Consider the following 12137-nt stretch of genomic DNA (forward strand, 5'->3'; position numbering starts at 1 on the left):
TCTCCCCCCAAGTGTCCCCAAACGCAACGAAACCCCATTACCTCAACGGCTTGACAAACTCTGCCCAAACCTCCAAAAACGCCCTCCGATCTTTTTTACTCTGAAACTTAATCTCCAACTCCGAATACCCAAACCGATTCAGATTCCCCAACCGCCCCGGATGCCCCGCGCTCGTAAGCGCAGTTTTGAACGACTCGTTCGACGCAATCGACGCCTTCGTACCGGACCGTGTTAGCTGCGGAATTTCCATTGAATCGTTGCGTTTTCGGGGTGAGAAGAAGGAAGAAGAGGAGGATGGGGACGCGGGACTCTTTGGCGCAGCGACGGTGCTGGCGCTTGAGGACTTGCGGCGCTGGAATAGCTTATCGGATTTCCAGCGCGCTGCGTCTTTGGAGAAGACGAGGGTTAGTTTTTCGCTTTCTTTTTTGAAGACGGCGTCGGTGAGCCATTCGAATGCGTAGTGCGGTTCCTCGACCCAGTGGCCCTTTTCTTCTAGCGCGCTGGTGTAGAATAGGAGGACGAGCACGTCGAAAGTCACAGGCCCGTCATCTTCCAGATGTGTTTCGGTACGGCGCCAGAGACGGAGGTTGCGGCCGCGGCACTCGGTGGGGTTCTTGTCGGATGAGATAGTCAAGATGGGACGGTCGAACTTGAGGTCTGCAGGGTCGGCATTGTTGTTGGTGTAGAGCAGGGTTTGGAACTTCTCGGCGGAGTCGGAGGCGGAGAAGGTGTATTTGATGTCGGTGTATTGCTTGTCGAGTTTGCCGAACGAGTTGCGTGGGAAGTCGATGGAGACGGCGCCATCCGGGTAAGTGGTTGTGAGTGGGATTGAGGGGCCTGTGGCGGGAAAGTGTTGTTCGATCCAGGTGCGAAGCTTGCCATCTTGACTGGAGTTGTATACGGCGCGGATGGATATGCCAGTGTCTTCGCGGTATCGCCAGCGGACGTCGCAGTCGCGGCTTTCGGCTCCATATTTGACGGATTTACGCTCGACTTCGACGGAGCGGCAGATGCGTTTCCAATCGAGTGCGGCCTCGCCTAGAGCCATCGTTGCTAGGGATGTGCGAGATAGACTACGTCGCAGACTGTACGATGCTAGAGTCTCTGGTGTAGTTCCCCCAGGGCTTAGGTCAGCACTAGGAGACCGTGGCTGTGATCCTGGAGAATGGCTCATGCTGCTTCTGTGGGTAGAAACAGATGTTGTGCGGCCTACATCATGTGAGGTCGATGTATCCGTGGGCGATTGTGCCCAATCTATGGAGCCAAAGTATGAATCTCCACGCGGGCTGACAGCTGGAGGCGAGTGTGACAACGGAATGCTCAAGATTGGCCGAGCAGTTTCTGAAGAACTGCTCATTTGATGCTGACCAAAACCCGTAAAGTTTCCAGAGTGATCGGTATCTAATGTGTACGTACGTGGAGGCGCCGGTGGCATGTTGCGAACCTCCTGTCGTATGGCATCGCTTGGCGAAAGATGCGATCGCTTCTCAGCAGTCATGCGTTTTGTGCGGTTTTCCTCAATCAGGATAGCATCGTCAACTTGTCGACGGAGATGGTATAATATAGCAGCAGTCTGGTCATCGTCGCTTGGAAGAGCAGCAGGTGTATCGCCTAGTGATAGCGGGCGAGCGTGCTCTGCTTCTCTAGCGATGCGCTCGTCCTCGCTCTGCAGCCAGCGATCAAAGATCACCCACTCACTGAAAAGGGGATGCTCATCTGGTGCAGGTAGCGATAGAGGTGCGTGTTGAGATGAAAATCCCAGTGCACTGGTTGAGTAAGCACGGCCTCCCAGGGTTACAGTACGTGGTGGTGCGGCATCGAGGAGACGTTGAGTTTGCTTAGTTGCCTCGAGGTGCAAGCGACTGTGGATTGTTAGCCTGGGAATAATATCTTGAATATTACGCCGAAACTTACAGTTGTAGAAATGATATGCACATGTGCAAGGCTTGGTAGTGGCCAGTGATTTGCTTTCTCAGCCCGTCTATCTCTTTCTCCATGCCCATGTATCTAATGGTGAAGATGAACTTCTTCATACCCATCTTCTTGTCGACCAAGTGATCTGCATATGGGTCGAGCGTCTTTTCACATCTCTTGAGTGTTGCCTCAAACTCCTTGACGGGAAAAGGCATGGGTTGGCCATACTGCTTCATCAACTCACCCAGCTCGACCAAGCAGGTATGAAAGGCAGTGAATTCCTTCACCAGGCCTGCCACCTGTGCTTCCGAATTCTCGTTGGCATCTCGGCGTGGGTCAGTATCCTGAGCTTTGTCATGCAATTTTGGTAAGCGACGTACCTCTGAAAGCAAGGTATACCCGAGTGGAGAACTCGAGTAGTTTCAACACATCTGATGGGCTACATCCGAAAGACATGGTGGTCGTCTTGCGCCGCGCTGGAGCGCAACACCAACAGTGTAGGGTTTGCTCATGCACATGTAACTTTTCGTATTCAGTAGAGTGCAACGTGGAGGAAGTGCAAGGCTCTCAGAAGAGGGTGACAGTGTTGTAGGCAGTGTCGCCTGAGCTTGCGCCCGTCTTGTGAGCACGCGCGGGTCCAGGCTGTCCCAAAGCGAGGCCGTTGCGGCATATGGGGGTGGCTCAGCATATTGATTGCCGACCGATTATGGGCCAGGCACACGCTTGTGGAAGCCTTGCAAGACGGGATGACAAGACTGCCCATTGTGAACTGGTCAGGGGACGGAGGAGGTCGTGTTGATACATGTGGCGCTACCGAGGCTGGACGCCCAACGTTCAATGAGACGTCCAACAACAACACGTGGGGAAGCGAACGGCTATCGTCGACCATCCCAACCTCGCGCCCTCATTACCCGGAACAGCGTGGCTTTCCCACGAAAATGCATGTGCTGGGTTCTGTTTCCATGAGACTGGTTTGCGGAATAGTCGTATCTGCCTGGCCCCTTTGCCCTGAGCTTCACCAATCCAACACTGCTGGAGCCGCCTCCGTGTCGAGTGTGAAGGCAATGCAGGCAACGCTACACCTTTCCATTCATGGTGACCGCTGAACCCTAGCCTTCTCAATCAAGTGCTAAGTGTGATTCGATACAGCCATGAACGCCACCAAGTCTGACTTCGGCGAGCGGGAACGGGTTGTTCGCCAGTGTAGCAACTGAGAGAAGAGTGCCGGTCCACGTAGCTATCTTTTCGTTGACCGGTCTGCCTTGTTAAATGGGGCAGTGCATACATTCAGCCATTTGTGTGCAGCATGCTCTGTAAATGTGGCTGAGGCTTTGCTCATCTGTGATATGATTAAGGCAGTCGTGAGCCGAACTTGCTGCAGATGCAACATACAACTGATCTTTTCTTTATCTGACACACTTGAATAGTTTTGACGCACTTGAATAGTGAGACCCTCTTCTTGGAGATCATCTCCACGTGACCATGGGTCTTCGCAATTGGATTACGCGACCAATCAAAGGTCGTCAAATCGGTGTGGAGGACCTCACAGCTGGAGGCAGTGGTATCCCTGTAAGTCTTGATGTGAAGTCGAACTATCTCGTTCATCCAACTGATGTTTCTGCAAGGAAACAAGGCGGCGGCGATGGACACTGGCCACAATCGATGCCGCGCCCTTCCAGATCTGGGTGGTCGTGGTCGCGGGCATAGGCTTCTTGACCGACGCATTCGGCCTATTCGCCCTGAATGTTGTCACCCCAATGCTAGGCTATGTGTACTGGCCACAAAACCTCGACAACGGTATGCCAAATGTACCATCAGAAGTTAAGACTGCCATGATGTGTTCAACACTTGCTGCTACCATGCTCGGACAGATAGGATTCGGCGTTGCCGCAGACTTTCTTGGAAGACGTAAAATGTACGGACTCGAGTTGGTGATTATCATAGTCGGTACCATGCTCCTGTTGATGAGCTCCAACGGTGAGAAAAATAGTATGGCAATTGGGGGGTGGTTGATCACCTGGAGGGCAATCATGGGTACGCAGACACCTTGTTAACGCAAAATCGAGTACACTGACACCAGGTAGGGGTTGGCATCGGTGCTGATTATCCATTAAGTGCGGTACAGTACTGTCTTTTCTTTTAGACGAATATATATTGATTGCGATACCAGGTTATCACGGCGGAGTTTGCGCCTCGAAAACACCGCGCGCGCATGTTGAGCTGGGTTTTCTTCGCTCAACCTGTAGGACAACTGCTCGCCAATGTTTTATCGCTAGCAGCAGTAGAAGCTTACAAACCTTGGATTGAGAAAGAACTACCAGCATGCCGGGATGACGACTTGAAATGTTTCCGCGCAATCGATAGACTTTGGAGGTTGGTCATAGGTATCGGCGTTATACCAGCCACCATCGCTCTTGCTTTCCGGTTCACGATCCCCGAAAGCCCAAGGTATACCCTGGACATATTACAGAATACTAAGGAGACTCTTGAAGATACCGCAAACTATTTTGGTGCGCCTGAGTTTAACCCGGAGAATGGTGAGGCAGAGATGCGGGGCATTGTGCAACCTTCAGCTCCAGCCAGGCCAATGTCCCGGCGTTCATCTACCTCCTCGGGCATACCGCCCGATGAGATCGTCTACAGCGATGACGAGTCTGAGCACCGTAACAGCAATGAGGGGAATTGTCCGCACGAGACTCAGTCGGTACAGCCATTACCCGGTGACCCTGACTTCGTTCCTCCACTTGCTTCGTGGGCAGACGCCAGAAACTTCTTCATCACAGAGAAGAACTGGCATTACCTTTTAGGGACATCTTTGGCCTGGCTTTTCCTTGACTTCGCATGTAAGTAGGCCAAAATAGCGCATTTAAACCGCTACTAACGTTATGTCAGTTTACGGATTAGGTCTCTCATCGCCGAAAATCGTCAGCCACATATGGGAAGAAAACCCCGATCAAAAGCAATCAGTATATGCCACCCTGAGCGGCAACAGCAAGCACACTTTGGTCATGGTTTCCATCGGCACTGTCGTTGGTGGCCTTTTGATGATCAAGATCGTCAAGTACGTCTCGCCAAAAGTCATCCAGTTTTGGGGCTTTGCCGTGCTTTTCGTACTCTTCATCGTTACTGGAAGCGCATGGACAACTCTTTTGGACAACAGCCGATCCGGACTCATCATTCTTTATGTGCTGAGTCACATTGCCTTCAACCTCGGACCAAACGTGACCACGTTCATAATCCCTGCCGAGATATTTCCGACAAGATACCGGTGTACATGTCACGGCATAGCTGCAGCCGCTGGAAAGTTGGGCTCGTGGGTTGTGCAAATCTTCATCGCATATGCCTTCCAAACTGGCAGAGACGGCAGCGGAGGCAACCTCAAGTGGGAGGAGCGTCGGGATTTCGGACACGTTCTGCAGGTCATGAGTGCGTTCATGCTTGCTGGAGCAGTGACAACTTACTTCTTGGTTCCTGAGACGAGGGACCATGACAATAAGAGTCGGACAATGGAGGTACTGGCATGTGGCAAGAAAGTGATTGATGAGCTTAATCGTCAGCGGAAAAAGGAGGATGAGGATGAATGAGTATTGATGACTCTCTGGGGTACATGGACTTCTTCAACACAGTTTTTTGTTTTATTTTTTTTAAAAAAAGATCACAGATTCGTGAACTAAGATACTACGAACGCATGAGAGATGTAACCGTGGCTTACGAGTCGATCCTAAGATATCGCAGGTGAACACGAGACATCAGGCTAAGGAGAACTGTAGGATGAATACTGAATATGAGCCCTCGATTCCGCAAAGACTGGTAAAGCTCAGCTATATAAAGAAGTTCGTGATATAGTTATCATGGATGAGATCTTGCATCGCCTTCCACTACTGAACCTTGGGTGATGATTAAGGCAACCGTCCTAATTGGGCAAAGCGCCCACTTCCGGCACCCTTATAATGAGAGCCACGCCAGGGCCATTCCACCATAACCAGCAAAAATGAAAATCAAGAAATGGCTTCAAAGCAAACGCAGTGAAGAAAGAACAGGGCCTCAAAATGTACGGTGCACCAGATGCGTATGCGTGCAGACTGCTAATCGTGCTGAAGCCTAGAGCGGCCCGAGCCACATTCCTAGATCTACCAGGCGAGCTACGCAACCAAATATACGCCTACAGCATCTACCCCGACCTATCCTCCATTTTCGTAGCAAACTGCACCAAGCCCGAACATTTCGGCGCAACGATTCTTCACCTCCCCATCTTTCGTACGTGTCGCCAAATCCGTGCTGAAACGCTTTCCTACCTGTGCGCAACACTTCAGCTTGGGTTTCTTGGCATTCACAGTGCTGTCCTTTTTTTCTCTTTGGCGGGAAAAGCAGCGTCGGAGATCAAGTCCCTTTTTCTGATAGAGCCTCTGTGTATCGGAGAAGAGTATACGGAGAGCAAGGAGACAGTGGAGCAGTTCCTTCGTGCGCTTGAGGCTATGAGAGAACTGTCCGAGATTCAGGTAAACAATATCGGACGCTTGACGCCGCCCGATCAAAAAACCTGGTTTTGGAAGTTCACCAAGAGACTCGAGAAACTACAGGAGAGACGAGAGAATCTGCGTTTCCGGAGCGCATGGCCGGATGGATAACAGCTCTTGTAATAATGAGCCCCCATTTTATGTATGGTTTTCATTATAGAGGCTTGATGATTGCACGTCAGTGTAACAGAACCTCTAGCGAACAATTTACAGTATCCGCCGCATCATCATCTTACGCCTTCGGTGACGGTTCCCTGATCATGATCGTGTTTGCGTCTTCACCCTCCCCCCCGTACTTCGTCAGATCAAATACCGCGGTTTCCTGAGTCTTAAACCCCATCCTCTCATACAGCGGCTTACCCATAGGTGACGCCTCCAAGAACCCCTGAAGACCGAGTTCGTCAGCTTTGCTGAGACCCCATTTCAGCAGTAGAGACCCTGCGCCTCTGCGGTGATGCTCCGGGTCTGTTATAAGAATTTGAAGGACTGGTTGGGATTACTTAGTGTAGTTTCTCTTGACCTTGCGATAGATGAAGACGTACAGCAAATAGGTTTGGTGTTCACATATTGTTTCCTTGCCCTATACAAAAAGGCCAGGAAATCTACTAGCGCCTGGTTATTCAGATCATCCCCTTCAGGCTTCGGGTACATCTTTTGTGCCTCCTCTTCCGTCTTCTCCTTCTCGGTAATGCGCCACTTTGCACCAGCAATCATCTTGCCGCCGTCGATATCCGTATCCACCACTTTGAGATAGACAACATCGTGCTCATCGCGCCAGGATTTGAGGTGCCTTTCGGTGTATTTCTTGATGTATTCATCAGTGACGGGTTCGGGATTGAGCAAAGAGGCTATGCCGCCCCCACTTGCGAAGGCAGCAACCTGGATTTTTGCAAAAGTTTCGAAGTCGTCTGGCGACGTGATGCGGTGGACTTCTAATGGCATATTGGGTGTATGAAATGGTCAGACTCTAATCTGATGAGTAGGAAATATCTTCTTCTTAAAATCTAGATACTTGGGTGTGAGACATTCATAAAGCTGTCGTCACGGGATTTGACCCACATACAAAGGGCGCAAGCACCTGAGTCATGTGCCAGGCAGCCATGAGCGGGTAAATAAGCCCCGAGCTTGCAACACCCAATGCAGAGTTAGCGGTCAAGGGGTATATTTTTAGTGCGGGGCGAAAGTGAGCCTACCAAACTTCTCATGCAGAACTTAGTATACCTTGAAAATCTATATTCTATAGTTGTTCAAGCAGTTATTGACTTAAAGACGAGGATGAAATATTCGACTTAATTCGAAGAAAGTGAGCAAGTTCGAAGCCATGAACTGTACTGTAGATTGAGAAAAAGGTATACTTTCATGTTTTCGGGCGCGTGGTACATGAGCGGCTTGATTTGCCGATCTGGCGTTGTATAGTGTAGACGAGGCATAGCTCATGATTTATTTGAATTCTGAGTTACGCACGAAAGATGTGTCATATTATAAGCAGTATTCATGACGTCACAAGGAAACAACACCTAGTGCACAGTAAGCAGCTCTTCGCATCCCCTTTATATCCATACACCGCTGGCTGTCGTGCCTTGTTCTCACCCATATATCCCTTTGGTCATCGGGTCATTCCGCCTTGTCCCGTAATACATGCACCCAAGACGATTTGTAAGACCGAGCTGAGTTGTAGTGTGTTAGATTCGGTTTCAACCACTCTAATCAAGTAGTTTCGATGTGGCTAACCGGCGAACATCTATTGAATATGATCGCCAGTATCTCCTGTTCTGCTATACGCATTCGCGGGCGTTTCTTCTGGAAAAGTAATTATCGAGTAAGTCTCGGCTTGTCGACACTCGATATCACTCAGTCTGATACTAAGGATAAAGTTTTTCGTAAGAGGTATTGCATACCAAGTGCGTTCTACACTTGACCCCATCTCAGATAAGCGCCTCGCGGAACTCCGAGAAGATGTTCTTCTCTTCAAGGAGCTTAGCTTGAACACACTCTTTGTTTATATGTACAGCAGCGAGTCAAGTTATAACAAAGCTCATTTTGATGTTAAGATTTTATCGATAATACAAAAGACCATACGAAGGCTATGAAATTACTTGAAGAAGCCGGGATATACGTACTCATAGTGCGTATAGTCTTATTTCGATACGTACATACTAAACTGACCATACACGCTCCCATCAAGAGTGTCTCAACACCATCGAATTCCATTGACCGTCTGGCCCCAACCAAGTCTTACAACCCCGACACCGTGGCATCATTTTTCAGGACAGTTGACATAATAGCTAGCTTTCCAAATACTCTGGGTATACTAGCTGGTAACGAACTGATCAACAATGATGCCACGCTACCCGTAGCAGCTGTTCTCAAAGCCGTCGTGCGAGATCTGAAGATACACATGAAGCTCCAAAACGAAGCCCTTGGACAACGCATGCTCCCTATCGGATACAACGCGGCCACAAGCGGTGCTAGAGACCAGGAAGTGCTGGAGTATCTGACCGCTGGTGAGCATGAGACCTCAATTGATTTCTGGACAGTGAGTGCTTTTTCGTGAGTTGAAGAAATGCTCAACACTAATGCGCACGATAGTGCAAGAACTTCAACTTGAAGGAGCTTCCAGATGTGATTCGAGCCGTACATAACGACTTGGTAAGCCTTAACTATCCTGATATCGTTCGTACCGTCTGACCCTTTCGGGTAGCTTCACAGATTCAACGGTACCTCCATACCAATATTCCTGTCAGAATATGGCAACAACACTCAAAAACCTCGCATCTTTCACGAAACAACTGTTTTGTACTCGCCTTCAATGAGCCGCGTCTTCTCTGGTGGATGCGTATACGAGTTTTGGCAGAACGCAAATGGGTATGGTTTAGTGGAGATTCTAAAACATCGGGGCGACAAACAAACTACCCATAGTGACAGTATGATCTATGAGAGGAGAGAGACATATTGGGGAGTGTTGCTTATTTTGAGAGATTTCGTAAATTACAAGGCCAGATTGGCTGAGATTGGTAACATCGGAGTAGAAAGCGAAGAATCGTGTACCGAAACAGAAAGAGAACAACAAAAGACTGGTATGGAAGCTATCCGGCAGTGGCAGTTTAAGCTTCATGTCCCAGACAGCTGTGTTGATTGGGTTTCATCAACGGAATTTATGGAAAGCTAAGATTCCTGTAGTAATCTAATTATTGTACTGCAGGATCATCTTTTTTTCTTCGAAAACCATTATTTCATCAAGTGTAGAAGATCAGGTATCATGAACTAGAGAATCCCAATCTCGCTATCGATTACTACTTTATTAACTTCCATTTCGTTACCCAGTGGGATGGATACCTGCTCAGTTAGGCTATACTTTTCCTCACTAGCGCATAAAACAGCATCCTCTATTTCTAAGCCAAAGCGGGCGATTACGCCCTTTTGCCTTTCCATCCTTGCCGATATCCCAAATTAATGCATGCCGAAACATTTTTGGCAACATGCGACCTTTTTTTGCTTTGTAAGCTATTCAGACGATGCAACCAAGGTGAATGCGCTTCGCTGCTCGTTGTTCTGCCCTCATCAACCCCCACAGACGCTAGTAGCATTGCATTGCGTCGCACCGCATCGCGCTACAGCTCACCCGCCTTCTGAAATAGGGCTATAACTAGGCTCTGATTCCAGTGTCTCGAAACCTTGATGCCTCTGAACCATCGATCTTACACAAGACCGCGTCTCCAGTGGTACGCGCAGCCTCGTCGCCTGAACAAGCTCACCAAGCCTCGCAGATCCAAAACACAGGCTCCACCACGCCAACAAGGCCGGCAGATCACTCTCGGACGCTGATACTTCCGTGTACCTGAGTGACTACTTATGTACACATGCTCTGTTGTAAAACGCAATCTGATCCGAAAGCTGAAAACGTGGAACGACTGGCTGAAACCGCTACTGTTGAACGACCCCCGTGACAGCTCTAAGTCGCGTGGCACACTACTTTAGCCACATGCCGAGGTTGCTAACGCTACAGCAAAGTCTTGAATGGTTTCTTAGAAGCTAATAAGTCTTCTTGATATAGGGTTTGGCGAGGTTTTCAGAGTTCATCCAGGTACATTGTTCACCGTCATGCTAGCGATCGCGTTTATTGGACCATAAGACCATAGAATCTTGCCAATTGATCCCACCTATTCCACACGGAATGGAACTTGTGGAGCTTACTGACCTTGTGCCTGTTTTACCTCCTCCACCCATGCTACACATCATACAAACAAGGCGCTCCAAATTCCGGCATTACATACCACAAAGCACGCTAGCGATGCCGTTACAACTGCCAACCTGCAGTCCTACCGCTCTAAGCTCCAGACTGAGGATGGTTCCAGGGAGCCTCACTCGACAGGGAAGTACTCGTAGGATATGTCTCAAGAACAGACTGGCAGCTATCGAATGAGCTATTTGAAGAGCGGCATGATGTTTGATGACTTCTTGGAAGGCAACTGGAAACATGACTGCTTGTATATCACGAGTCGAAAAGTCTTGGACTATCGCATTTGCCTCGGCAGCTTCAAATGTAGATGCAGCAGGCTATCTTATAAGAAGGGAGGATAGGCCCTGGAAGATTAGACCAGAGCCTCATCACCATCTGACCTTCTTTCTAGACAGGAACACTTGTCCAGTTATCTTATTTATTTAATATTATTCAGGATTTAATATTCAACTCACACCCTAGGAAACCAACTATCCAATACACACGAATATCAATATGAAGTCAGTCCTTTTTCTTCTCCCGACGGCCGCATCGGCCGCTCTTATATCGTCCACTCAAAACGATGTCAAGAATGGCGGTGCATGCAAGGCCATGACCATTCTCTTCGCCCGTGGTACTACTGAGATTGGCAACATGGGTACCGTCGCAGGCCCGCCGTTCGTCACTGCCGTCGGCGCAATGATGGGCGGAGACGTAGCCGTCCAGGGTATCGAGTACCCAGCAGACGTGCCTGGCTTCCTTGTTGGTGGTGACGCCGGTGGTAGCAAGTTGATGGCACAGATGGTTGGACAAGTCAAGGCAAAGTGCCCAGATACTGCACTGGTCATGGCAGGATACTCGTAGGCCTTTCTTCTTCTCATTATTCGTGGTTTAGTAAGGTCATAGAGATGTATACTAACAACCCTGAAGTCAAGGAGGTCAACTCGTCCACAATGCAGCTGCCATGCTCAGCGCCGATGACTCTGCCTTTGTCTCCAGCGCCGTCATCTTCGGCGACCCAGACAACGGCCAGGCTGTCGGCAAAGTCGCTGCTGCAAACACAAAGGTCATCTGTGCAACTGGCGATCTTATTTGCGCTGGTCAGGCTATTATTCTGCCACCCCATCTGTCGTATGGCGCAAATGCGAATGAGGCGGCCAAGTTCGTCACTAGCAAGATGGCTGGCAAGGCTGCCGCACGATTGGTCAAGGCGAGGAGCTTCACTGCCTAAGCGATGTTTGTGCCTGAGGCATCTTTTATTTGCTTGTAATATGCCTTTGTGTGTGCATAATACCCAGTTATGAGTCCTAGGACGAGTGCGGGTCAGCTCGTCATGTATACAAATATATCCCTAACGTGACGGATAAGCGAGTCGGTCAGGCAAGCGAGTCGGTCACCCTACCAACTTTGCGCACCCACCACACCTTTGCCTACAATGCCTCCAAGCCACGCTTCTCAGTCAATTTCTCACGAGGCAGATATTCAGC

The 12137-nt window shown here is 49.5% G+C and overlaps 6 protein-coding genes across 6 annotated transcripts; 4 read left to right on the forward strand and 2 right to left on the reverse strand.

The window, feature by feature from the left end:
* Positions 1-37: 37 nt before the first annotated feature.
* COCMIDRAFT_104081 (uncharacterized protein) lies at positions 38-2370 on the reverse strand (the record flags this gene model as incomplete). The annotated part of the gene is made up of 3 exons (XM_007693093.1): positions 38-1862; positions 1915-2239; positions 2295-2370. 3 exons carry the CDS (start codon positions 2368-2370, stop codon positions 38-40), a joined length of 2226 nt encoding a protein of 741 aa, XP_007691283.1.
* Positions 2371-3396: 1026 nt separating this feature from the next.
* On the forward strand, positions 3397-5498 carry COCMIDRAFT_104132 (uncharacterized protein; the record flags this gene model as incomplete). Its single annotated transcript, XM_007693094.1, has 5 exons — positions 3397-3483; positions 3540-3948; positions 3999-4033; positions 4085-4757; positions 4807-5498. 5 exons carry the CDS (start codon positions 3397-3399, stop codon positions 5496-5498), a joined length of 1896 nt encoding a protein of 631 aa, XP_007691284.1.
* A 465-nt stretch (positions 5499-5963) lies between these two features.
* COCMIDRAFT_29141 (uncharacterized protein) lies at positions 5964-6542 on the forward strand (the record flags this gene model as incomplete). The annotated part of the gene is made up of 1 exon (XM_007693073.1): positions 5964-6542. The coding sequence occupies one exon, from the start codon at positions 5964-5966 to the stop codon at positions 6540-6542; it is 579 nt and encodes a 192-aa protein (XP_007691263.1).
* A 121-nt stretch (positions 6543-6663) lies between these two features.
* On the reverse strand, positions 6664-7373 carry COCMIDRAFT_8186 (uncharacterized protein; the record flags this gene model as incomplete). Its single annotated transcript, XM_007693068.1, has 2 exons — positions 6664-6917; positions 6974-7373. The coding sequence occupies 2 exons, from the start codon at positions 7371-7373 to the stop codon at positions 6664-6666; spliced, it is 654 nt and encodes a 217-aa protein (XP_007691258.1).
* Positions 7374-8517: 1144 nt separating this feature from the next.
* COCMIDRAFT_29143 (glycoside hydrolase family 72 protein) lies at positions 8518-9600 on the forward strand (the record flags this gene model as incomplete). Its single annotated transcript, XM_007693074.1, has 4 exons — positions 8518-8556; positions 8617-8967; positions 9021-9080; positions 9133-9600. The coding sequence occupies 4 exons, from the start codon at positions 8518-8520 to the stop codon at positions 9598-9600; spliced, it is 918 nt and encodes a 305-aa protein (XP_007691264.1).
* A 1566-nt stretch (positions 9601-11166) lies between these two features.
* On the forward strand, positions 11167-11881 carry COCMIDRAFT_8188 (carbohydrate esterase family 5 protein; the record flags this gene model as incomplete). The annotated part of the gene is made up of 2 exons (XM_007693069.1): positions 11167-11510; positions 11581-11881. The coding sequence occupies 2 exons, from the start codon at positions 11167-11169 to the stop codon at positions 11879-11881; spliced, it is 645 nt and encodes a 214-aa protein (XP_007691259.1).
* Positions 11882-12137: the final 256 nt, after the last annotated feature.

This window comes from Bipolaris oryzae, assembly GCF_000523455.1.
Source record: "Bipolaris oryzae ATCC 44560 unplaced genomic scaffold scaffold_151, whole genome shotgun sequence".
NCBI classification, from domain to species: Eukaryota; Fungi; Ascomycota; class Dothideomycetes; order Pleosporales; family Pleosporaceae; genus Bipolaris; species Bipolaris oryzae.